General features: G+C 40.5%; 1 protein-coding gene across 7 annotated transcripts; it reads left to right on the top strand.

Annotated features, from left to right (window-relative positions):
- The first annotated feature begins 116 nt into the window (after positions 1–116).
- PER3 (period circadian regulator 3) lies at positions 117–22,931 on the top strand. Of its 7 annotated transcripts, none has more exons than XM_069035056.1 (21): positions 117–443; positions 1,529–1,680; positions 2,240–2,355; positions 3,188–3,389; positions 4,401–4,449; positions 6,183–6,325; positions 6,687–6,765; positions 7,362–7,468; positions 7,703–7,859; positions 8,792–8,897; positions 9,292–9,417; positions 9,948–10,074; positions 11,099–11,243; positions 11,848–11,975; positions 12,416–12,619; positions 13,231–13,482; positions 14,001–14,737; positions 15,850–16,015; positions 16,591–16,768; positions 17,390–17,540; positions 19,042–22,931. In XM_069035056.1, exons 1-21 carry the CDS (start codon positions 211–213, stop codon positions 19,141–19,143), a joined length of 3,660 nt encoding a protein of 1,219 aa, XP_068891157.1. In that variant the 5' UTR covers positions 117–210; the 3' UTR covers positions 19,144–22,931. The 7 variants fall into 7 exon arrangements, 6 of the variants coding, with proteins under 6 accessions (XP_068891157.1, XP_068891160.1, XP_068891158.1 ...); XM_069035059.1 differs by having other exon boundaries at positions 364–443; positions 8,795–8,897; XM_069035057.1 differs by having other exon boundaries at positions 364–443; positions 13,234–13,482.
- Positions 22,932–25,045: the final 2,114 nt, after the last annotated feature.

Here is a 25,045-nt window from a genome sequence, read left to right as displayed (position 1 = left end):
GCTGAGGGGAGCGGCGCGGGAGCGCAGAACCGGCCCCGGTGGCCGCTCGGCTCGGCGGAGAGGGGGGCGCACCGCTCCTCCCACCGTCCCGTGAGGCGGCGCGTGCTCTCCCTGCAGCACCGGCGCCCCTACTGCAGGCGGAGGGTCCGGCCGTGCCGAGGGGCCGTGGCAGCCGATGCCCCCCGCGCTGTGGCGTTCAGCGGATCCGGGATGGACGCCGGCGAGCGCCGAGGCGGCAGCGCGGAGCACGGCGCGGGTCGGGCCGCGGCTGCCTGGGCTGGGGCCGGGCGGGAGGCGGCGGCGGCGGCCGGGGGGGCTGCGGGCGCTCGGTGCGCGGCGTGCGCGGGAAGCGGCCCCGGCGGGACGGGGCGCTCCGGGCCGGGCGGGACCGAGCTGCACAGCCCCGAGTCCAGCGGCGGCTCGGCCGCCGGCAAAGCCAACAGGTACCTGGGCAGCGCGCGGGGGTGTGCTCGCGGGGGCGGCCGGGCGGGGAGCGGGGACCCGGAGCTGCTCGGGCCCTGTCACTGCGGGATCCCGGGGGGTCACGGGCCGCGGCGTGTGCAGGTGAGGCGAGCGTGGAGCTGCTCGCGGCTCCGATAAGCTGTGCCTCATTCTGAGATCGGCTGAGCCGCACACGTCAGCGACCCTTGGGTAGCTTGTATGTGTACTTCAGCTAAAAACTATTTAGCAGTACCAAAACAGAAATTACTGAAACAACGTTTTTCGTCAAAGGTCAGAAATACAGTAATTTATTTTTTATTTATAAAATTTATAATGTACGCAGCGTTGGACAGGCATGTAAACTTACCACGCAATACTTACACTTATGTAATGGTTTATATAGTAAGAGTACAATACTAGTAACAATGTCAAATGGACAAAGTTACTATAAAAAATGGTGTTCGTATCTCATCTGCAGGATTAAAATCTGTGGTTTGAGGATATTGGCAGCTTATTTTTTTAGTCAGTGAAATAAGTAAATGTAAGGAGAGGGAGATTTTTGTCTGTTAACAGTTCTTCAGCTGTTGAAGTCAACAACTGAAAAGTATGATGAAGACTCTGAAGTCACGAGGAATGAAATCTTCGTGTCAGGTGTATTTTGAGGACATCATGGTTCCCTGAGATGCTTATAACCAGGGGCAGCCTTCAAGGCTAGAAAAACTTAGATCAAGAATCAGCATTTATTAATGATTTTAATACCAGTGATATTTAGAAAATCTAAAATAAACATCAGCTTATCTTTAGTTGGTAAGCATCTTAGCAAGCAGAGTGGTTTTGATGTGATTTTGCCATCCATGACATTGGAATTGGGAAGGAGGAAGGTAGAGGAGAAAAGCTTCAATTGCAAAGATGTGAGAAAGATACAAGAGAAAATTTAATGAATGAGCATTAGGACATTTCTGGATACTGTGTGACTCTGCAGCCATTCCCATAAAATGTTAATTTAGGGAATAATTTTAATTGGGTGATAGGAAAAAAAATCTCCTATACCAGAATTCTCTGGTAAAGTTTAACCTGTGTTCTACAGTGAGCAGCTGAATTGGAGTCAGTCCCACAGAGATATGATGATGATGATCCAAGAAATGAAAAGGTGTTTGCCTGAAGAGAAAAGGAGTTCCAACAAGCCCAGTACCATCAGTGCTCTCAACTATGCCTTGCAGTGTGTCCAGCAGGTCCAAGGTATGTGTAGAGAAAATTTGGAAGAGCAGCAAGCATGGTTTCAGTAGATGTGTCTGGCAACAAGTAGCATTAAAAGACTGCTTTCCAGTTATCCTGAAAAGAGTTGACTTTCTGAATCATTGTGGTTTTGTTGCCATTTTTTTTGGTAAACAATCATATTATCTTTTGTATTGAGATACCTCCCTACTGCTTCTCTTTTCTTCAGAGTCCCATAGCTAGGAGGTGCCTAATAGTAACTTTTTATGTATATTGAGAAAACAGTAGTCCCATCCCACTCTGAAAAATTATTGGATAGTTTGTGTTTTCTAACAGAACTAAGTAGCTAAAATTGTACTACTTCCTCATGCTTGTTTTCTGTAACAAAATGAGGTTACTCCAGTAGTATAATCAGTATTCCTTTTCCCTTTGTCACTACACAGACCTTCCTCATCTCACCTTGGACTTCACCAAAAAGATGACAAAAGTACAAGGGCTGTAAGAAATACTTTCAAAGTTGTCTCTTTACTGACTTCTTTATGTTTGTTTTGCTTTTTCTGTTTTGTTTTTTTTTTTCAATTAGCAAACAATGACTTTTTCCAGGCTCTGAATGATCGAAGAGTGTTTCAGACAGATGTGGTGACATACAGCATAGAAGAGTTGGTGGCAGTTGCATCTGAACACACTCCAAAAAACACTGTAAGAATTCAGGAACAATCAAGGAGTTAACTCAATTTCACTAAATTTAGTCTCCCAGCATTGTTTTGTGGAAATAGAATGTGTAAAATTGAAAGGCCTTTAAATTTTAGCCGGACAGACCTTCAAGTTTTTAAAGATAAATCAAAACTACTTCTTATCTGTGCTGTGTTAGAGTACCCAATGATAGTGAGTGAAGAAATACTAATTTTTTTTTTTTTCTTTTTTGGCCAGAAGCAGCAAATAGCTCTTTGAGAATTCATTTACAGCAGAGTAATCTCTTGAGACAGCAGAAAGTTTTTAAAACCAATCAGATCCATAGTTGTGAGGGGCTTTTGGTTTCTATTTGTACTCTGCATTTAATATTTTTTTCTGGTTTTGCAATATATGTCATGCTTTCTGGCACTGCTTTAAAAAAAAGAGTGTTTCTTGAATTCAGTACTGCTAGTTGCTATATCAAAAATATTGCAAATGCTTGAAAAAATAAAAAATTGGAAAGCTCTCAGAATTTTTTTATGTGTGGAATTGTGATGAATCCTCTGAAATTTGTGGAGGAGTGTGTGGAGTGATAACCATTCATTATGAGCAGAGGCAAGCATTAATCTGTTTTGAAAAGACTAATGCAGTCTTGCTAGCATTTGTAAATCTTGAGTACACTGCTGTAGCACCGGAGAGTGTAGTAGATCACACACTACCAAACTCCTTTTTGAACCTCACCCTGCGGTGTGTGGTGCTTTGGGGTTGATTGGTTTGTTTTGGGGTTGTTTAGCTTTTTATCCATACATTATCACTGCCATGTGTGAAGCAACAATTGCCTTTAATGTTTGTTTTCCAGGACACGTTTGTGGCTGTATTTTCCTTGCTGTCTGGACGCATAGTGCATATTTCTGAGCAGGCAGCATCTATTCTGAACTGTAAGAAGAAAGTGTTGGACTCTTCCCGGTTTGTGGAGTTGCTTGTCCCGCAGGATGTGAGTGTGTTCTACACACACACCGATCAGTCTCACTTGCCCCTTTGGAACATGGAAAGTCAAAGAGGTGGGACTGGACAATGCTCTTAAATGCTCTGTGTGTCCTTCTGTTTTTGCAGAATGAGGACAGAGTAGTAGTTAGTTTTAAATGCTTATGCTAGCAGTATGCATCAGCATAATTTGTTCCTTTCCCCTTTGAAAACTGTGGGACCGTGGGACCAGTCCTAGCTAGTGTCATAAAGACTTCACTCTTACTTGGGGTAAATAAAAGGCAGATACTTCATTGTTTTGTGTACCCTCTTATTCATTCCAAATACTGCTGCTTTTTGAAAAGAAAATAAGTCTGACTGTGATTTTAAAGTTGTTTAGTCTACACCTTATGGTTGCTTAGGTGCTTTGTCTTTATGGTCCGCTTGTTGCCTGCTGTGAACATAGCTCACCAAACCCAAGTTTTAAGCTATTTTCTGTTTAGTGCTGGATGTGTCTGAACTGAGACTTTTGAGTCCTGTGTTATTTGTGAGCAGTTCAAACATAGCTTGCAGGCCAAGGCTGTGTCTTTTGCCCACCTTGACACTGGGCTGTTGTGGCGTCAGTTCTGAGAAGTCCAAAGTCCTTGGTGTCAAAGGATGTGAGACATTTGGAGGTTTTGAATGCCAGGGATTCCACAACTTGGATGCCAGTGATGTGCTGCACCCCAGTGGAGTTGTGGTTTTCTTGTCCATATATAGTTTTTGGAACTTGGCTCATAAAGGAAATACCACCTTTCCTTTGCACAGTGATGCACTGGAGAAAGTTTTTTTGGTTGGGTTTTTTTTTTTTGGGTTTGTTTTTTTTAAATCATATGCATTTCCTCTGAATTTAGTCCAGGTCAGCCACTTCTCTAAGAGTGAGTGCACTAGAGAGGAGAGATAACGCTTGAGGTGGGATCAGACTGTTGAACAGACAATTGAGTAGCTAATAAAGGTGTAGGTTCAGTCTTGCTCAGAAAGTCTAGAGAATGCATAGTTTAACATAGTTCTAATAGGTGTGACTTTTTAAAGGATATTAACTGATACTTTCAATGTGTTCATCTTATTAGCTTCTCCATATGAATATGCACAGGTGAAGTCCTTTTTCTGCAGGATCAGGTAAGTGCATTATTACAGTTTAATTTTTGTGAAGGCTGGCAGGGGGTACAATACTAGGCAGAAACTGTTCTATTGTTACAGCTGACCAGTGTGAGCTCAGGAAGCTCTGTCACAAAATGGGCTTACTGTGTTTAATATTGGCATCCAGTAGGATATTTTGAACATCTTTCCCAGAGTGATGCACAAACTTGCGTGGGGACAGAAGGAAAACTGTTGATAGATTTTTCTCTTGGACCTATCAGTTTCCTTTAGTACTGTCATGCCGGAGAATAATCTTGTGAAGAATTGGTGCTCCCCCTTCTACTGTTTGAAAGTGGAGGCAAAGAGTGTTTTGCTTGAGGTTAAGATTGCTTGAGAGTTTGCGACAGAAGCCTTAAGAGAAGCTCAGGTCACCTGAGTCCCAGTGTGAAGCCTGACTCCTGAGACTTGTGAGGCCTGACTTGCTGCTGCTATGGATGCTGTTTGTTGCTTAGTACCCAGCTAATCATAGATCTAAAAGAGGAAAAAAAATTGAGATTGGCTTTCAGTCTTCAGTGCAGTTCTGTTCCAGACTCAGGTGATCTCTTGATTTCAGTAAGAACTGTTTGCTTCTGAGCAGATATGACACTCCATCTTTCAGTTGATTATTGATTAATAATTTGTGTTTCAAAAACCTGAGCTCTTAAATCACCTTTGTCTCTCGAATTGTGTAAGGGTACCCGAAGTAAATATAGCAGGACAGATAGCAGTGTTAGGTTGGGGGAACTGTTTGTTGGATATATAAACATTTTACAACAGTTTTTCTCCATGTTTTTGTACAACATCGGTCCCTACTTCCCTTATGTAACTGATCTTTTGATTATGTTGGCTTTATGAGTAAAAATATTTTTTCACAAGCACACACTCTAGGCATAAGTAAGAAAATGTTTTTTTTGTGAGTTAGACTTCAGCTATATCCAATTTCCATTTCTGTCTTTTGTTGTCCCAAAAGCAGAAGTGTCAGAAGTAATTTTTATGACATTTGCTTCCCTCTAGAAACATTTTACAAAACTAAGTGTGGAGTAAGAAAGTAACTTTTAGTGTGGGTGATAATCTCCCAAAATTTCTCTCAATTCTTTCTGTAAGAGCTGGGTGAGATACTGAAATTATAACAGGTGAAAAAGCACTTGCAATAGAAAGTGCCAATTGTTATTGCAGCTATTGCAAAGCCTTGGTTAAGATCTCATAAAGGATGATTTGTGCTGCTACTGTTCACACATGTTTTAGGAAGACAAATTCTTATGGAGGACAATCAAAAAACAGCAACAGTGAACCAAGGCTGGAGGAGTCTTACTTATGTAGGTCTGTGAAACTAAACTTGAGGGAGACATTTTTTTTTTTACCTGAAATGGTACAGAATAAACAACAAGCAGAAAAAGAACTGTTTATGTTGAAGGAGAACACAAAACCAAATGAGTGGTTCTTGTGAATATGCTTGGACTGAGAATTAGAATGTAGTCTTTAACCATTAGAGTAAGAGTATCTCTAGACAGCCTCTGAATGTAAGTGTTGGAGACAAAACACCTACTTGACTCTGACAGGAGGGAGGTCAGTGTTGCTCAGTGTGTTGACCTTGGATCTCAAGGGAGTGTGCCTAGGACCTGATTATTTGGGTTTGTGTGCTCAGCATAACTTCTCTGGGCAGGGCTCTTGGCCCTGGCACACAGTATGTGAGTCTTGAAACCAGTGTGTTAATCCCTTTTGCATTTCCTCAGGGGTGGCAAAGATCAAGACCAAGAAGCGCGTTGTTACCCCTTCCGAATCACCCCGTACTTGGTCCACGTGTGTACTTCTGGCCGTGTGGATGCAGAGTCCTGCTGCCTAGCTTTGGCTGAGAAAATCCACTCTGGATATGAAGGCAAGTCAGGAGGCTCCAATGGAAAAAAGCCCAAGCTAATAGAAAAAGGCAGTGTATGAAAGTCATCTTCCTCTGTTTAGAACCTGTGCTTGGGTAGTCTCACCTGTGTGAGTTGCAGCTTGTGTGTGCATGCATGCGAATCCAGAATGTCTGTGCTGCCTTTGCCAGGCCCCACAGTATTTGACCTCTACTCATTATTTTTATTGTTGAGAGAAGTCTGTAGTAGCTAAAAATCTATAATATTTCTATGAGTTATCGATCAGAAAGCCTTGAACAATTATAAAGTTCAGGAGCCAGGAAACACCATGAGCTAAAGTAATGCCCAAGTTTTCTGTCTTAGTGCATATTTTGTTTCTATTAGCTCCTCGAATTCCTATGGATAAAAGAATATTCACCACCACTCACACCCCTGGATGTGTTTTTCTGGACATAGATGACAGGTGAGAGATTTGAGTTCTTAAGACCTGTGAGGTATGTATGGAGAGGTAGAAAAAATCTCTTGGTGTTCTACAGCTGGAGACCCAAGTAAAGTAGCTGAACTGTGCAGTTGGCAATATTTAATTAAACAAAACAGTTTTGTGTTAGTCCACTTATGGAAAATGTCTCACACTCCACAGATGCAGTCTCCTTTGTTTGTTTAAAACACATGTTAAACAGAACTGCAGTCAGTTTTCCTTACCCAAGGCAACGGGCAGCTGTGGTAGCACCAACAGCGGAAAATGGGCATAACTGCTGACATTTTGCCTATGATCTGTTGTCTTCAAGATCCCTTTTTTTTTCCCCTTTGCATGTAGACAAGCACAAAACTGCCTGCAAATGTGAATATCTGTTAAATCTTCAGGCACAGAAATGTTTGTCACGGGCATTTATGTGTCAGTATTACAGTGCAAGATGATGAGATGGATTGGGAAGTGTTCTGTAGCCTTAGTTCATTTCACTGTACATCGTGCATGGGCACTTCAATGACCAGCAAAGGGTTAAGGATGTAAGTAGTCAAAACTATATTATAACCTGTGATAATGTGTTTGGGTTTCAGAGCAGTGCCTTTGTTGGGTTATTTACCTCAGGATTTGATTGGAACATCCATACTGATGTATTTGCACCCAGAAGATCGTCCTTTGATGATCACTATTCACCGGAAAAGTAAGAGCTGCTTTTAGAGGAATTTCTGTTGGTTTTATGATTCTTTCCTTATCATATTGCTTGACACGTGACTGACCTGTGGTCTAGACAAAAATTAACTAATTAATTAGTGAAGTCAGTTTGAGATCAAAGCAAATTCAATCCCAAAGTTCTAGGAACGCCAGTCATTAGTGTTTGTACTACTGTGTCATAATGTAAGCTAAACCTTGTTTCTTCATTGTGTTTCTCTTTCAGTACTGAAATTTGCTGGCCAACCCCCTTTTGAACATTTACCTATTAGATTTTGTACTCAAAATGGGGATTATGTCATATTGGACACCAGCTGGTCCAGTTTTGTGAATCCTTGGAGCAGGAAAGTTGTGTTCATCATTGGCCGACACAAAGTCCGGACGTAAGTTGGTTGTAGAATTGATCAAATAAAGTGCTTTTCTTTGATTACTCTGCAAAACAAAACAGTCTAAGTACTGAACTAGAAATGTAATGTTGCTCTTGCAGATGTGACAGCTGCCTAGCATCTGTCTTCAGCCCATTCCTTCAGAACAGCATTAGTCTTGTTTATTAAGTGTGAAAATAAATGAATTACTTTGAAGTAAAAGGTAAAGCCAGCTTTTTATTTTAGCAGGTTTTTGCATATAGTTGATGTCCAAATACTGTGACAATGGACATGTCTAAATCAAAGTACCAGTTTTAGATGAGTAAAAGCTAAAAAGCAGCATAAAATTAGATCACTTTAAAAAACAATTACCTATAATTCATTCATGGTTGGCTCACCAGGAAAATCCAATTAACTGACCTTCTGGCATGTTTTCTTTTGGCATATTTACTTGATACAGCATTTAAATATTTACCAAGGTAATGTCTTTTTAAAATATACTTAGTATTGAATGTACAAGTTAATTTTTCAGCTGTTTCTCCTTAGTTTTCAAGAAATTTGAAAATATGACTGACTGCCTTCTTACCTGGTTTCTCTTATAGGAAATGGCTTTTGGGGATGGCCTTCTGACTTTTCAAAATGATCTTTTATACAAGATTTAATGGGGTATGAATTTGTCTTCTGAGTGAAGGAGACAGAGGGGTAGATGCTTGTCAGCCTTAACTGGTGTCTGTGCTGGTGTATTGACTTCCCTGGAGCTTCCCTGCTCTCATAGCACTGCCCCACTACCCCAGCAGAGCAACTGCTGGGACAGATGACATTTGTGTTGACTCAGCAGAACAGTCAAAATAAAATAATAATAATAAATTAAGAATCTGTTCTAACTGTTTATAGCTATCTTTTCTTCATCAAATGACAATGAATAGTGAAATATTGTTGGCTCTCTCCAGAAGCCCTCTGAATGAAGATGTCTTTGCCCCAAGAAGTAAAGAAATGAGCAGTGTGGAGAAAGAGATAAGAGAATTACAAGGACAAATTTACAAACTGCTTCTGCAGGTAAAGGAGACAAAAGAATTTCAGAACACAGGCTGGCCTTCTGAAGGAGAGGCTAAAGAAACTTGAGTCTGATTAGGAGGCTGTTTTGAGAATGTTCTTTTAAAAGGTCTGAAAGGAAAGTTCTACATGGACACAGGCCTGCCTCATTGCAAAAAAAAAAAAAAATCTGTTTATTTTTGCCGAGTCTTTATGTTGAAAGATAAATCAGCATCTTGAAACAGTTTGAAGCATGGTAGAGAACTCTTCGTAAGCAAGTGGTAGAGCCCAGACAAATACTGACTTTTCCCTTGATGTTCTTTGTTTACATGAAGTTCTGTGTTGCAAAGTATGTTGTTTCCTGCATTTTGTTCTCTCAGAGGATGATTTTTTAGATTTTTTTTTCCCTTTCATGCAGCCAGTTCACAGCAATGTTTCCAGTGGTTATGGAAGCCTTGGAAGCAGTGGCTCTTATGAGCACTATATCAGCATAGCATCTTCAAGTGACTCCAATGGGAACTGTGCAGAAGAAATACAGGAACCAGTAAGTCTGTAAATGTCACTGCCTGCAGGGTAGTGAAAATACACCTGTAAAAATGAAAGTGTTTACTGTGTACCTATGTACTTCTCGTCATGAGTTCTACTGAAGTGGGAAGAATAAAGCCATATTCAATCTAAATTGGTCAGTTACAGAGTGCTGTCTTTTGGTTTTTGCCCTTAATTTTGCTGACTGCTATAGAAGAGAGTGGAAGCAGTGCTGTCATAAAACAAGCATTGCAATTACCTAATTTCTTTGTGAGGCTCCTGGGTAAGTCATCAGCTTATTCCCACTCTCAAGACTTGGCATGGGTATTAAAATATTCAAATGCTGAGGCTGTTTGAGCTTTATCATAGTTAATTTACTTAGATTAACCGTGGTGATTGGATTAATGAAGTTTACAAATACCGATAGATACTGGGCTTAGGCTGATAGTCTACTCCCTTGCAATTGGAAGAATACAAGAACCCAAGTCAGCTCCTATGGCCTCTTTGTACTCATTTTATTCTGACTTCACATTTTTTGTGTGTCTCAAGATGACATTGCAACAAGTTTGTGCAGATGTCAACCGAATAAAGAACCTGGGGCAGCAGCTGTACATTGCATCAAGGAGCAAGCCACAGAATGCAAATGAACAGGCTGTGAGCTCAGAAGTGCTGGGAGGTAAGTTAATGTAGTTATGATCCTTAAGGAAACATGAACTCCTGTAGATCTGTAGCCATGAGTTTGACTACCTGGTCTTATGCTGAAGAACTTTAGATAGCATTTTTTAGCATGGCTTAGACATGGGAAGAGAGACCCAAACAAATAAGTCCTGCCCCCCAACTCACCTCTAAAAATGACCTTAGCAGATGCAATAACTTTTTAACTCCTCCTTGAAAGAGGGAGGAACATATCTGTCTCTTTCTGGGTTAACAGACTTGTCCTTTTTTGTATTTTAACATTTTCTAGTAAAAATGCACATGTCTTGTAGCACATAGTGTGGAAGCTCCCCTTAATTACTTTATGTGAACTCTTAGAAACGATCATAAGGCTGGACAATATGGCCCCACTTCCCACTGAAATAGGGGCTTAGTTACTGAATGCCTAATATTATGCTAGTGCACATTATTTACAGTTTGTACATAGCACAAATATATGGAGAAACCTGGATGCTCCCTCAAATATCATAGGAATCTGTATTAAAACATTTTGCACTGTGATACTCTCTATTAACTGCTGATCTTGTCTTAGAGGACTGTACTGTCCATATTGATAGGACTCTGGCCAGTGTATCCATGGTATTCAAAGCTGTGAATTACTGTTAAATAATAGGTTGAATTCTGTGATGTATAAATTGACAAAAGGTTAATATTAATTGCAGCTTTATTTACAATTTAAATGCAGGGGAGTTTATATACTGTTTTCTTTGTGTTTGCTTGCATTTTTGAATGGATGTTTAAGGTGGTGGTGGGGGTTGTGTTTTTTTCAGGCATACTTTTCCCTTCTCTTTCCCTTGCCTCAAAACATATAAATTGAGATGAAAATGCAGAATAACTTCATAATGAGAGCTATGCTGTCATAAGCCATATGTCCTTGTATCATTATATGGATTCCAGTGTATATTTATCTGTGTGTGTATATATATGTGTGAGGGTAGTGTTTAGATGCCCTTGAGAGGAATCTTTAAAGGTTTCCTCTGTTCCAGGGAAGAGGCACACTGCTTCCTGTTTTCTTCAGACACTGAGAGGTGATAGCACAGAAGAACCAGGCAACACATTTTATGATGATCCAAAGAAGACTCCACATCTTCCTTCCTATCAGCAGATCAATTGTGTTGATAGTATCATCAGGTAACAAACTATGAAACAATTCTAGTGATACAAGTTTAAGATTAATTGGTGGAAAGTAAATATCCAAGCAGTTTGCACTGGCCTTAAATTGTCTGGGATTTGAGTTGTGAGATAAATTTGGGATTGTTTTCTGCCTCTCTGAGCATTGGGATGGCTTGCCTAGTCTGAATTACACAGTACTGAAAAGTTTAGGATCTAAGATTCTGTTTGCAACTATTTGTTGGCATTTGTCGTTGGTGCAATAGGAATTTAATTTTGATGGTTGTAATATGTCAGTGTCTTCTCATGACACACTCAGAGAACAGCCATATAAAACAGAACGTTGATATAATTTATAAAATGTCAGTATTTTTTAACCCAGTGGATAATGTAGTCTTTTTTCTTTTTTCTTTTTTTTTCCTTTCCCCTCAAAGAGTGATAGATTTTATTTAAAATACTCCTTGGAAAGCAGATACGTATCCAGAACTTCCTGCAGTGAATTTAAAATACTAGTTAACAACCTCTGGATCTCCAGTTTGGATTGTTCAAATGTTTGTATCTCCAAATGGAGAAAAAAAAAACCCCCAAAGTAGAGAGAGCTTCCTGTGATATGCTTTCATTTCAGATATCTAGAGAGCTGCAGTATTCCAGCATTGAAAAGGAAATGTAAATCTTCTGCAAATACATCATCGTCATCTTCAGAAGATGACAAACAAGTCCAGCAAAGTCAGCAGGAAGTCAGGGCATTGGAAGGTAACACAAAGTGTACTGACAATCATATTAGAACCACAAACTGATGTGGGTTTTTTTTAATATGTCCCTGTTGTGTGTTCCAAGGTTTGTCCACTCTTAAACTGTTGTGTTGCTAACAGTATTTTAGTAAGTATTTGTTTAACTTGCCTAGATCTCCCAGTTAAACATAAGCTAAAATGTTAAGTCTTTGAATGTAGAATGCATCAAAAGAACTTTTGTTTATTGTTGTTAAATGAACCTTCTGTTGCTCACTCATTTTATGCCACATTTAGTATGTGCTGACTTTGCACTGGCATGTAAATGTTTTTTTAGTATATAAGACTGTCTTATTTAATAGTCTGCATAGTTGCTGGTTATTTCTGAACCAGTGAGACTTGGTGAATCGGGAGCATAGTGCTTGGAGTGGAATTCCATGTAGAAACTTTGTCATTTGCCAATAGATACTGCTATGCTGTCAGCAGTTGAGTCCCACACGCCAATATCTGCTGGTCTGGAAGAGACGCTGAAAGACCAGACAACTTCAGGCATGGTGGGAGCTCCTCTGGCAGACCTGACCCTGTCCAACAAGGCTCCAAGTGTCATGTCTGTCACCAGCCAGTGCAGCTACAGCAGCACTATAGTGCATGTCCCACACCCTGAATCAGGTACTGTTCACACTCACAAAACACTGACTGATATTTAAATTTACACAATGTTTCCAGCCTGAAGTACATGGTGAGGAAGTTTTGTCCTTTTAAGATACGTCCTCAATGAATGAGAATTCTGAAATGCTAAGGTACTTCTCAGGGCACTGTGAAGAAAAATTTGAGCCTGGAAGTTTTGAGAGTATTTTAGTAAAATAGTTTTAACAGACTGCACTGTTTCCTTTCCCCTTGAACTTCGTTGCATATACCTCAGAAACAACAATGTGCTTTTAGCCATTGAGGATTCAAATAAAAATTACTATTGAGCCAATGTTACTTCATTTTAATGCAGAAAGAAGCAAAAAAATGAGTATGTAGCTGCTATTGCACTAAGAAAATATGAAGAAAAGTGCCTCTAACTTCAAAGGGAATTTGAAGTTTTCCAGACCATGCACAGTAATTTGCTCAGTTGATTTTAGTGTAACTGATTTGAGTGTAAAGGGTGTTTTCTCCCCGTGCCTCTGGTCAGTAGCTCAGACAAGATTGTTTTCTCTGTAACACTCCGGGTGTTGTGGGGGTTGACACCAGAAGGGCAGAGAAGAGAGTGATTTTATTTTCTTCCCTCTTCAAAGAAGTGACTACAATGGAGGATGCTGCTGTTGGAAGTGAGCAAATTGAGCTGCCTCCTGTGAATGCTCAGAGTCTTGCAGTGCTGCCTGAGGACTTAAAGCCAGTTGGGCTTACAAAAGAGACGTTGTCAGCCCACACTCAAAAGGAGGAGCAGAACTATGTTGACAAGTTCCGACAGAGGGTCTTGCTCTCTCCGTTTAGGACTTACCTTCAACAAGGAAGCAGAAGTAACAACAGACTTTCCTGTGGCCAAGGTAGGCAGCAGCTTTGAGAAATAAAGACTTGTTAGATGACTTACAAAGACCAACCTAGTCATGGAGTTTGGTTCTCCTTTGTATAATTTAATGAGTGTCTTATTGTGGCTGCAAACAGAATGCTTCCTTTGGATTGCCAAGACTTGACAGCAGCATTGCCCACTCAGAAGGCCTGCTCCATCTTGGATCTTGTTATCTTACACTTTTCACAAAGCAGATAGTTACTGTAATAAACCCTGCAAATCCCAGGTAGTTTGTTGCCTCCCCTTGAAAGAATGTAAAAGATCTGATTGGGATAAGCCAAAGTGATCTGTAAGAAAATTGATGACATGAAGGAAAATATTGTAGATATGTCAGCAAATCCATCACTGGCGCTTGGAAGAATTATCCAGAAGAAAGTCAGCTCTCTGAATAAGCCACAGTCATTTATCTAGGTGTTTTTCTTTTTTTTTTTCCCCTTTCTTTTTTTCCCTAGGCCTATCATTTCAGTGAGTATGTTTATTTTTCTTCCTCTTTAGGCGATTCCCCTTCAAAGCAGATGAGCCCAGCTAGCTGTAAAAAAGGAAAACATGGAAAATTCAAGCGCCAGAAACCTCAGAGACAATGCTCAGATAGCCACTCTTCTAGTAAAAATAGAAATAGTCTTCCATGTGAGAAGAGAACAAATCAGAAACAGTTGTTCTCTCCCTCGGAAGTGTCCTATCTGAGCTCCTCCAGTCATAGTGTCCATCCTCCCGTGGGATTTCCTGTCTATTCGGATCCAGTGTCTACTTTTCCAGCCTCTTCTGGAGGAGAGGAGCTTGCCCTTCGCTCATTGCAACCTCAGTCCATGTCCTCATCACAGCTATGCTGTGGAACACAGTCATACCCAGTCTTTTATTCCCCAAACATAGGCACATTTATGGCTGTATTTTTTCAGGGTTTCCCCATGTATGCTCAGATGCCTCAACATGTCTTTCTCCCTAGCCCTCAGTGTGTTTATCCCCCCTCTTCATACCCATGCACCACACTACCCCCAGCCCCTGCTCCTTGTGCTCCATCACCAGTAGCGCCACACTCTGTGGATCAGCCCTCTCCAGCCTCTCCTCACTCATCCGTGGAGGACCAGCAAGAGGGCCAGTGTGACCAGGCCCTGCTGCTGAGCAGCTCACGGAGCAGCTCCCCACTTCAGCTGAATTTGCTTCAGGAAGAGCTGCCAAAACCTATGGAGCTTTCCATTAGTGCTGATGTTAAGCCACATGCAGAAGATAAATGCGTAAGTAAAAAAGATTTTTCATGTAGAGAAGAAACTGACTTTCAGTGTTCTGTCACCAAAACCATTGGTGATGATCTGTGTGTCAGGGACACGGATTTTGTTAGCTGCTTTTTCTGTTGGCTGTGCTATGTAGGCTGCAGGTCACAAATAGCACAGGAGGTGGAGAAAGCAGTTTATACTTGTGCTTATGGGAACTTGTACCACTATAGTGTTGGCACTTAGTAAATGACAGAAATGTGAGATCTTCTGGTCTAGGCTGCCACAAGCTGCTTCTGCTCAGCGTTTTGGCAGCAGCCTCTTCAATGGAACTGTCAGCTAGAATTTGGGGTTTGGGGCTTTTATGCATGTGGAACTTGGTTAGTGCTGCACAATTTGCATCCTTTTTCACCCAGTCCCACAGTCTCTGTGGAGAACCAAAACAAAGGGAAGATACTCTTCTAATTACTCCCTCTGTCTCCCAGGGATGCAGCTAATGAAAGAAGAACAGGGATCCGTGTGGGTCGGTTTCCATACATGGGCATAGAAAAGGCCTCTCCAACTTCCGCGGTAAACTCAGAGGCAGGAATCTGAGCTCTGCAGGCAAGGAAAAAAATGTTGCCTCCTGAATCCAGATTGGGCTGGAAAGGCTGGATCAGCTGAAACTGCAGGGTAGGGTCCTGAAAGGGGAGCTGGTGTACCTGGAGCTGCTGAAGCCATTGCTTCACATAGTGAATCAGGGGAAGACTCTCTCATTTTCCCTGTAGTGCACCTTTGCTTGATGCATATGGCTGCTTCATGCCATCTAACAGGATGTGAAGGGAACTGACTCCTTCTCTCTTGTCAGCAGAAAATGTTAACTATATGCAACAGTACAATATCCTGACAAAGTGGGGAAGGATCTACAGCAGAAACCAGTAAACTAGAGTTCAGATGCTTGTTGATTTTCACCCATGCAGAGTGTTATCAACCTGAGTTCTAAACCGCCACTCATTTTCAGAGCTAGAAACTCCAAACCTGTTGAATTGATATGAGAACTTGGTCAACGTGTGACAAATTCAATAGCTGCATGAATTTCCTTTTGCATACTTAAATGTAACTTCTGTGGATGTGTTGGATCTGCTTTTTGTCTCCAGGATAATGATCCAGAAGATAGTGGTAACAGTGCTGCTCTTGAATTTCCTGACCGCTTGTTGTACGACGACTCACAGCTGGTTTCAGGTTCAGCAGCATCAGGCACTGGATCAGCTTTGTCTGGTTCTTTAGGCTCTAGCTTCAACGAGATTTCTGGTCATGGCACAGGTAGGGAAGTCCAAGATTTAGGTATTTGGTGCTAGATGGCTTGCTAACATATAATAAATAGCAAGATACTTTATTGGGGATGGGAAATACACGTAAGAAGATCTTTTACTTTTCACCAGCTTTCAGTGTTTGAAGCTAAGTTTTTTTCAGTTTTTTTCCAACTGTAGTTGGAAATATGTGTCTAAGAAGCTAATGATTTAACCTGGAAGGCACTCTTTCATTTTTCTCATTATCACTTTTCTCTGCATTAGATAATGGTTTAGATCTTACTTGACTGGAGGTAAATCTGCATAGAGCAGGACCTCTCAGAAACAGAAGTTGAGCCAATTAATTTTGAGAAAAGCAAATAGAGCTTTGGAGATCTTGAATAACTTAAGAGAATGCACTTTATCTTCGAATTCTCAGTAGGTAGTAATTGCTAGAGCAATAATCTGGGAATACCTGTGTTTGTATTACAGAAGTAATTTACAAGAATACACTGGTGGTGGTGTACTTTTTGTGCTGAATTACTGGGATTTTCCAGGCATCTGCTTCTTTTTTTTTTTTTTTTTTTCTCCTTCCATGGTCATTCTCAGCAGGTAGTGGGAAAAACAGCAAGTATTTTGCCAGTAATTATTCTTCTGAAACTTCCAAAGAAGAGAAGAATCAGGAAGCAGAAGAAAAAGGGACATCTTATAAATCGAAACATGAGTCAGCCTGGGTGATGGATCACACACCTGAACGAGTTCTAATGAATTACCAAATGCCAAACAGGTTGGAAAACATCAACAATTTCTGACATGTAGTTTGGAATTGTGCATGGAACGATAGGATTAAAGTGAGACTGTCAAAACAGCACACATACCAATGAAACTTTAAGAAGTTGTATTGCATTATTTCTGTGCAGTTTAGGCTTGGTTATGTACTTACTTTTGTCTGCTTTTTTCCCGTTCCCCCCACCAGTTAAAGTAAGGTAACATGTAACCTTTTTTGCTGAAGTATTAATGGGATTGGTTATTGTTCTGCACTTTGAATGCATAAGGGGGTAAAAGTACAGGTTATTTGCAAGTTGCTTGCAATTAGCTTATGTATAATTTGTAATTGGATTCCATATTAAAAAAAGCACCATATAAAGCCATAAAGCAAAACAAACACCCCCCCCCCCCCAAACAACCAAAAACTCCCAACAAAGCCAACAGCAAACAAACCCCAGACTGTTAGCCCAGTGTTGAAAGCAGCCTTACAAAGCAAACAAGGTACAAAGTACAGTCCCCTTTCAACACTTGATGCTGTCTGGGCTTCAGCCATAGATTGTGGTGAAGAGACTCTCACAATGTCAGTGCTTGTCTTGCTTCATGTAGTAAAGCTGTGCTCACAGGTGTCTCTTCCCTGCAGAATCAAAGAGGAGGTTCTAAAGCAGGATCTGGAGAAGCTGGCAGTCATGCAAAAGCAGCAGCCTTGGTTTACAGACGGGCAGAAGAAGGAGCTTGCAGAGGTGCACACATGGATCCGGACCCAGACTGTCCCCCTGCAAATCAGCACACAGGTGAGCAGTGGGAAAGGACTCTGGAGATCATCCCTGCCTTGGCCAGCCCAGGCATTTCCAACTAGTGCTGGGTTATGGATGTCAGTATAAGCAGGAAATGAGCTTGAGTATGCTAGCCAGATGAGAAATGCCAATATACAGGTCTTGCCATTGTATTTTTTTTTCCCAATATATGCAAATTCTGTACAGGAACCACCAGTAGCAAAGTCACAGTGTTGGATGAATGGGAATAGTGTCATGATCTCATGTAAGGCATCTAGAGTTGTTTTTGCTGTTGGTATTAAGTCTTTTGCTCTTTTTCTTATAAAATTTTTGCTATAATTGAGTGGTATATAATGCTGGGATATCAGTAAAAATTAGAGCAAGTGTGTTCAGGAAGCTGAAAAATGCTCAGTCACAGAGGAGGGTCAGGTGTATTGTAAGAAACACAAAAATAGCCAGGTTTTGGTAGGTGTATTCATTCATTTAATCTTATACTTGATTATTTTAACTGGTATAAGTCTTGGGCACTCTGCTAAACTGCTTCTGATTTGTATTAATGTATATCAGAGAATGTCCTAATCAGTTTAAAGTGCTCCCAGGTGCTATGGAGAGCAGCAAGACAGATCCAGTCCCACAAAGAACTAGAGCTTAAGTGTTGAGTTGTAGAGAAAATGTTAAGGCTGTGTTCATGTACTTGTGCAGCAGCAAAATCTCGTGTCTGTTTTAGCACTGCATGCTGGGCTAGGGTTGTCAAATGTGGCGTTCTGAGATGTGGTATTTATTCTTAGAGAAGAAAAACTAAGACATGTATGTCCTTGGCTATGGAACAAGACCAGAAAATTAGTCTTTGTTTTTCTAATACCTCATTGATCAAAGTCACATGTCCTGTTGTGGTTAGGAACACTTGTGTTTGATTCAGATAGCAAAATTATGTCCAGTGATCTTGTAGAAAATTCTGTTGAATGTTTATAATCTCAAATGTTAGGAAATGTATTGATATGCAAGCAGAAAGTCATGTTTCCAGTGCAGATTGTGAATTTGCAAATACAACTAGGCTTCTGATAGTAGCAAAAAATACAGAACTTCTGTTTGGAAACTTTATTTCAGTATTGTTCCATTTCTCAAGAACAAGAAAAATCTGGTCTGTCAATACACTCCGGCATTTGAGCTGTTTATGTTGGTCAGTGTTGTTGCTGTTCAGGCTGCAGTCCAAATCTTCAATAAGGAGCTTGCTTATAAAGCTGAATGATAAGGTCTTCAAATTCAAGAAAGTCACATGCTTTTGTATCTCAAAGGTAGAATTGTATGTTCCACTAACTAAATTAATTAATCTCTGAGGCAAAGTAAATTGCAGGTGCAAGTACCTGCAAGCTACCTGTATAATCTCTGCTTTCAGAGAGATCTCACCCCATTGGTGAGAAGTTTCAAGAGATTGTAATGTATCATTCCATAGGATTTGACCTTTGGAAATACACTCATAAGAAGAATTGAAATGACTCTTTCTTGCTGCTTTTCAAAGGGCTGTGTTACCTGTGACAGCAGGGAAGCGAGTTGTGAGGCTGCAGTGGCTGATGGCAGCGTGGAAAACAAGGGAGAACCACCCCCAGTCGTGCAGCGCTGAGGACATCAGCACCTGTGTCAGTGCAACTGCTTGGTGTAATTCCCATCCTCTTTCCCTCTGGCTTTGCTCCATACCAGCAGTGACTCTACGTGGCCATCTCTTACCAACATGAGCAGTCACACATGAAACTCAATCTTCCTCCATTGCCCCTCCACTCCTGGCATGACTCTGAAGACAATCTTTCAGTGGGAGACTGTTTCACTTTCTGACCTCACAGACTTGACACAGAATGGGTTATGTTTGTAACCTTTAACTGCTCGATGAGCAAAATACAAAGATTTTTTTGGTTTGGGTGTTTGTTCTTTTGAAGTTGGCAAGTAAGTCTGAAAAGATGCAGTGTTTAAGAACCTATGGTGATGAACCTACTGATCAGAGCATGTTTACTCTCCAAGTAAGGTGGATGTATTGAAGCCAAGCTACAGTAGAGTACTCTGCATTTTGTTCAATATTTAAAGGTCTAAACTAAAGATCCAAATATTGAGAGGCTCTGAAATTGCTGTAGCTGGTTTGAGAATCCAATAGGCTTTTTAACGAGCAGCTGAAACTGGCCAGGTTATTCTGCATTAAATGCCTTTTGCCAGCTTGTGCCCATCAAAAAGAAGTAAACTGAAGTGAAAAGAAGCAAATCTTTTCCCTATGTTTTTTGTGAGATGTGTTTTGGAGTCAAGTTGTTTTACAGCTCTTGATTTTAAAACTGTGTTTATCAAGACATATAAATGAAGTGAGGATAACTGGTTTGTGAATACATCAGAAACGAAATTACACACAGCAATTTAAAAAAACCCAGCCAACCTGAAAGTATAAATCCACAGGCTCTGCTTTTTGAAAACAGACCCATGGAAAATTTCCTCTATCAAGGCAAGTAGTTATCAATTAAAGTAGTTACACGCAATCTTTTATCTTATGTTGGTAGTGCTTGGGAAGGTCAGTTTGTATCATAATGTTTTCTTTGTTGAGTGGTTAGAGGAGTTGAATCCAGACATAACAAATAAGAAATTATTTAAGCAGTTTCTCTGATTTGTTTTTGTTGTGGTGATGCCAAAACCAAAAAGAATTTATTTCATTTTTTCTGCTTTCAAAACTCACATGTTGTGGAGCCAAATTTGAACATCAGACCCCATATTCATTATTTCTTAGCACTGTTGACTTCCTGCACAAGATTTAACCTCTTTCATTGTAATGGAGTCTCTGGCTGTTGAAATCCATGGATGAAAAAAGAGTTTGTGGTTCAGAACATGGTAACCACTTTCATTATGTAAAAGGACTTGTTCTCATGAATGTCTCAAAGTGCTCTTCAAACAGGACATGCTTGGCTAAAACCTGACAAAGTTTGTCTGATTTCCCATCTGTTTATCAAAAGCTGGATGTAATCAGGTTTTCCTTGTGGGGTTATTAATCACCTTAGCTTTATCAACAAAGAGTTTTAGAATGTAGCATGTTATTTACCCTTTTGTTCTGTGTAATCCTTTTGCTGCTGTGTGAAATACTTTCATTTCTCTAGTTTCAGTTACTAGTAAGCTTCAAGTTGTTGAATTAAAAATACTGTGATCTGCAGGTCATTGAAGGAAAACTATTTATCTAAAGGTTTCTTTACCTGAAAAAGTCAATCCAGTGACAATCTTTCTTGTTAAAGTTTATTTTAAGGAAAGTTATTTTTACAGAATTTTGAGTTTTCAAGGCTAATTTGACTCAGGCAGCATTCTTTTTAGGGGCTTGGGGTTTTTTTCAGTGTTTTTGCCTGCTCTGTTTATACCTATTGGTTTCTATTTATTCTTAAGCTGCATTTGTCTTTCAGTTTTTTCAGCTTGAACTTGTTTTTTTCTTGTGTTGTAAATCAGCAGAGGTCCACACATCCTCAGTACTGCTTGTGTTCAAACTTCAAACACCTCTTAAGAGACTTCAATAGGTGTTTACACGTAGCAGGTTATGTCTTCAAGTAGGAAGATGTGGGCAGTACCTTATACCTTCCTATTCTTCTTACAGCATTTTCCAAATACGCTATTCTGCTTTATAACCACACTGCCTAGAATATTTGCTCTAAAATATGTAACAAGATACTTTGTGTATAGGTTCTTTCTTGATTGGGAAGCTTCTTAATTAACTTATCTGTCAAATTAGACTTATGCACTAGAAACCATTCTACTTAGCTGTGCTTAAATTAAAATGATGGCTGCAATGCATTTTGAGACTTAGTGAAATAGATTAAATTGAATATTTCAGGTAAGGACAGCTGTCTCCTTCAAAATAGTTTGGAACCCTAAGCCAGAAGGAAAGTTAAGATAGCAGCCAACTCTTTCATGTACGTTATTTTTATTTCCTGAGTTTGAAAATGGTTGTTTATTTCCCAAGTATGAAAATGAGCTGATTTGCAATGTCTTTGCAGGCAGACATGTCATCTCTTTTGTAAAACAGTGAGAGGTAGTTCAGGAAAATGGCAGTATGTACCTAACACTTGAATAATGCTTTTCATCCATAGGTCTGTGAACATGTCAAAAAGATGACTATTATTATCCCAGCTGTATAAAAAGAGGCAGAAACACAAAGGTGCATACCCACAGTTCATTCCAAATTCAGGAGTAAAATTTTGGAATCTTCACTTGCTGTATCCTGCACTGTCTTTGCTACAAGTGACCAAAATTCTTTATGTAGAAACCTGATCATGTTTCTTGTTTGGAGATGTTCTTGTACCCCCTAGTGCTGTGAATTTGTGCCCAATAGAATCACTGAGCAACAGAAAGCCCAGACAGTTTTTGAGTTGCTGTGAATACCATAGACTCTCTGGCCATATATAATGAAAATTCATGTGCCTAGGAGTTTGAATTCCAAGTTTGTAATCCTGGCTAAATCTTAGGTGCAGGATCCCTTTTCTGGGGCTGTGCAAGTCCTGGGTTATGGAAAAAAATTTGATGTGGGAGAATAATGTAAGAGGAATGAAGAGATGAATCAGTGCCCTGTGTGATGATGAGACAGTTATTTGCCCAAAAATCAAATGATCTTGGCTGCAAAATCAGCAGGTTTTATCCCCTTAGGATAAAAAAAACCCCCAAACTTTCCCAAGGTACTCTTTACCCTGCTAGAACCACAACTTCATCTTGTAATGAAATGCCTTATCAAGCCTTTGATCTCATTTCCATAAGCTTTCAGGAACTGGCAGTTTTTACTTCAGCTTGTACTAATCTTTCAGTCCTTGCAGTGTGCTGGAGTGATCCCAGTGAGATGCAGTTCTGATCAGAAAGGCCAGTGGAGTAAGTGTTGCAGCCAGATTTGCACCTGCTGTTTTGTTTCTGTGGCTTTTGTTTTGCCTGGCAAAATGTTGCAGACAGTTTAGAGCTGCTTGGAAGGTTATTTTTTTGGTGGTCAGAGGGAAAACATGCTGGTACAGCACTGATGCAGTTACTACCCCCCGTGGGGGTGTCAGCAGTTTGGAAACCCTTGGAGGATTTCGCTGGCAATTTTTTTTTTTTTGGTTGTATTCATAAATGTAGAATTATGTTTTTAAGAGATGAGTTGTTGTGATGATATTTTCATGGCATTGCTATGAACAGAAGGGACCCTCATGTATTTTTACAGTGTGGTAAATACTTGCTGAAGTAGTAATGTATTGATAAGTTTATCTTCCAGCTGAATCAAGTTTTGAATCACGATTGAATGAATTTTTACATCAGTTGGTAGGAGTATTTTATTGAACTAATATTCAGCTGTGGTTGAATTTACAGTTGTGATTTTAACTGTACACTTTAAAGGAGCATCTGATTTTATAAATAAAACTGAAAAATATGCTGCAAGAACTGTTTCAAATGTGTGTTTACTTTTGTTCTTGGTAATGTGTAGAAAATAGACTTTTAACAGAACACTCAATATCTTTTTTGATTGTACATGGGTCAGGGTACAGTGTCCATGGGGTTGTGGGTACAGTGAAAATGGCCATGTAATGGCAATTTATGCAGTTTTGTTGAGGGGGTTTGTGGTTTTTTGGTTTGTTCAGTCACACCTTGCTCACTCCAGGATATGTTCTTTTCTTTTCTAACTCTATCCCACAAGGTCAAGCACTTTTTGTGTGTGAAATATTATATATGGATTTCTAAATGGGTGGGATTTGGCAAGCAGGACTTAAAGCTTCTGTCTGCTGACTTTTTTAGAAAATTTTTGGTTTAGAGGAAACAGAATTTTTTCTGAATTTACATAAAAAATTAATAGGTTTAATTCATAACCATGTCTCATAGAGCAAGGAAGTTCCTAACTAATTGCAGAGCAACAATTTGTTCATCTTTTTCTGCTTTAAGGGACTTAACAGAGAGAAGTGATCGATAGTGCTTAAAGAAAAAGAGAAAGGCAAAATCACTGCAGGGAGTACAAAGTACAGAACAAAAGTAGCATCATACTGAAATCAGCAAAGAAGGAAGTAATCTTAGATGAGTACATAACTGAAAGTGCTTCTGGTAAGGTAAGTGATGCAGTTCCTTGAAATAAGGCATCTTGAAAGTAACATTGGATATATCATTGCTGAAAGTTTATTGATTTTTTTTTTTTTCCAAGGGTTAGTTGGTCATTTTAAGCATTCTTAAAAATGTGAGTCAAATTATCTATCTATTCCAAAAAATGAGGATAAATGAATAGGCTTGTGAAATGAAAAATGTTCAGGATGGTTTTGTGTTTCTATTCAGAGATCTAGGCTCTGCCTATCTATGTTTCTGCTTTGTCAATACCACTCATCCTCCTGCCAAGTTCTGGCTCACAGCTGTAGCTGACACATTTGTGTGGATGTCAGAGGTGAGCTGCCTGCTGTACTACTGTATTGTTGGCAGATGGTGAGAAATAAAAATTGGACCTGTGATGCTTAATCATCCCATTCTCAGAAGTAATGGGCCTGTGTTTTCCATCGTAGGTTTGCTCCACAGCAGCATGGTCCCTGTCAGGACACCCATCACATGCTGCTGTGTGGCTCTGACCAGGGTCTGCCTGCTGGGCTCTCAGCTGGAGCTGCAGTTTGTCCTCTGGTACCAGTGCACATGGGCTCAGGATGCTGCTGGCTGACTTCCCCAGCTACACTTTCTGAAGGAAAGGCAAACCTGCCTGGCTTCCAGACTCTTTCTACAGTCTTGTTAGTTCTCTGTGATAGTTCCAGCCCTGTCTGTGGCCTGCAGGAATGAGGAAAAGCTCCGATGTGAAAGCTGGCAGTGATGCCTTTTCCTGGTCTTAAAATCAAGAGTCATACATGGTTAGAAGGGGAAAAGGGATTTTACCTTGGTGTTTATTTTAAGGATCCTTAGGTGCACACGTCCAGGTCATGTGCATCGAGATGCACCCTGCCTGAGTATCCCCAAAGATCGGGTGTAACATTAGAGGTGTTACTAATTAGCAGATCTATCAAAGATTCCCCAATGAGAGGCTCGAGTGAGCCCCCCTCCCCAAGGAACCTTCCCCTGGATGGTTCTATCTTAGTTTACAGAATGTGTTCTGGAGAGGACCTTGGGGTCTGGGGCACACTGATCCCTGGCTACGAAGCTTCTAAAATGTTTAGTCTCTTAGCTTGACAAACAAGTCCAAGAATGTAGGGAAAAAGCACTGAGAATACAGAAATTGTAAAAAGGTATAACAGGGGTATAAAAGAAAAGGCAAAAATCTTCATGGCATCAGCAGGAGCTGTATGTCTCAGCAGGGTGAGGGAGAAGCAGAGTTTGCCCTCCTGTGTCATGAACTGGCCAGGCTCTCTGCTTGTGGGCCCTGGACCTGAGTTTATCTGGCATCTGCCAGGAATGTCCTTCAGGAAGGAAGCACTTGGCTGCTCAGCAGTGTCTCAAACAGTTGTGTCTTTAAGAACTACCGGTGATGTCCAAAGACAGTCTGAACTCCTTCCCTTCCAGAGGCAAGGACTCTGACCGACAAAGTTTCAGGCTCTGAT

This window comes from Aphelocoma coerulescens, chromosome 21 (genome assembly GCF_041296385.1).
Source record: "Aphelocoma coerulescens isolate FSJ_1873_10779 chromosome 21, UR_Acoe_1.0, whole genome shotgun sequence".
NCBI classification, from domain to species: domain Eukaryota; kingdom Metazoa; phylum Chordata; class Aves; order Passeriformes; family Corvidae; genus Aphelocoma; species Aphelocoma coerulescens.
The sequence above is the reverse complement of the archived record's forward strand: the minus strand, read 5'-3'. Positions and strand labels throughout refer to the sequence as shown.

What these genes read in the sequence shown, in the direction of transcription:
- PER3 (XM_069035056.1), top strand. Translation starts at nt 211, where the DNA reads ATGGACGCCGGCGAGCGCCGAGGCGGCAGCGCGGAGCACGGCGCGGGT. An exon ending in AACACACTCCAAAAAACACT is followed by an intron (nt 2,356 to 3,187) that starts GTAAGAATTCAG and finishes TTTGTTTTCCAG; the next exon opens with GACACGTTTGTGGCTGTATT. An exon ending in CAGACTTTCCTGTGGCCAAG is followed by an intron (nt 13,483 to 14,000) that starts GTAGGCAGCAGC and finishes CTTCCTCTTTAG; the next exon opens with GCGATTCCCCTTCAAAGCAG.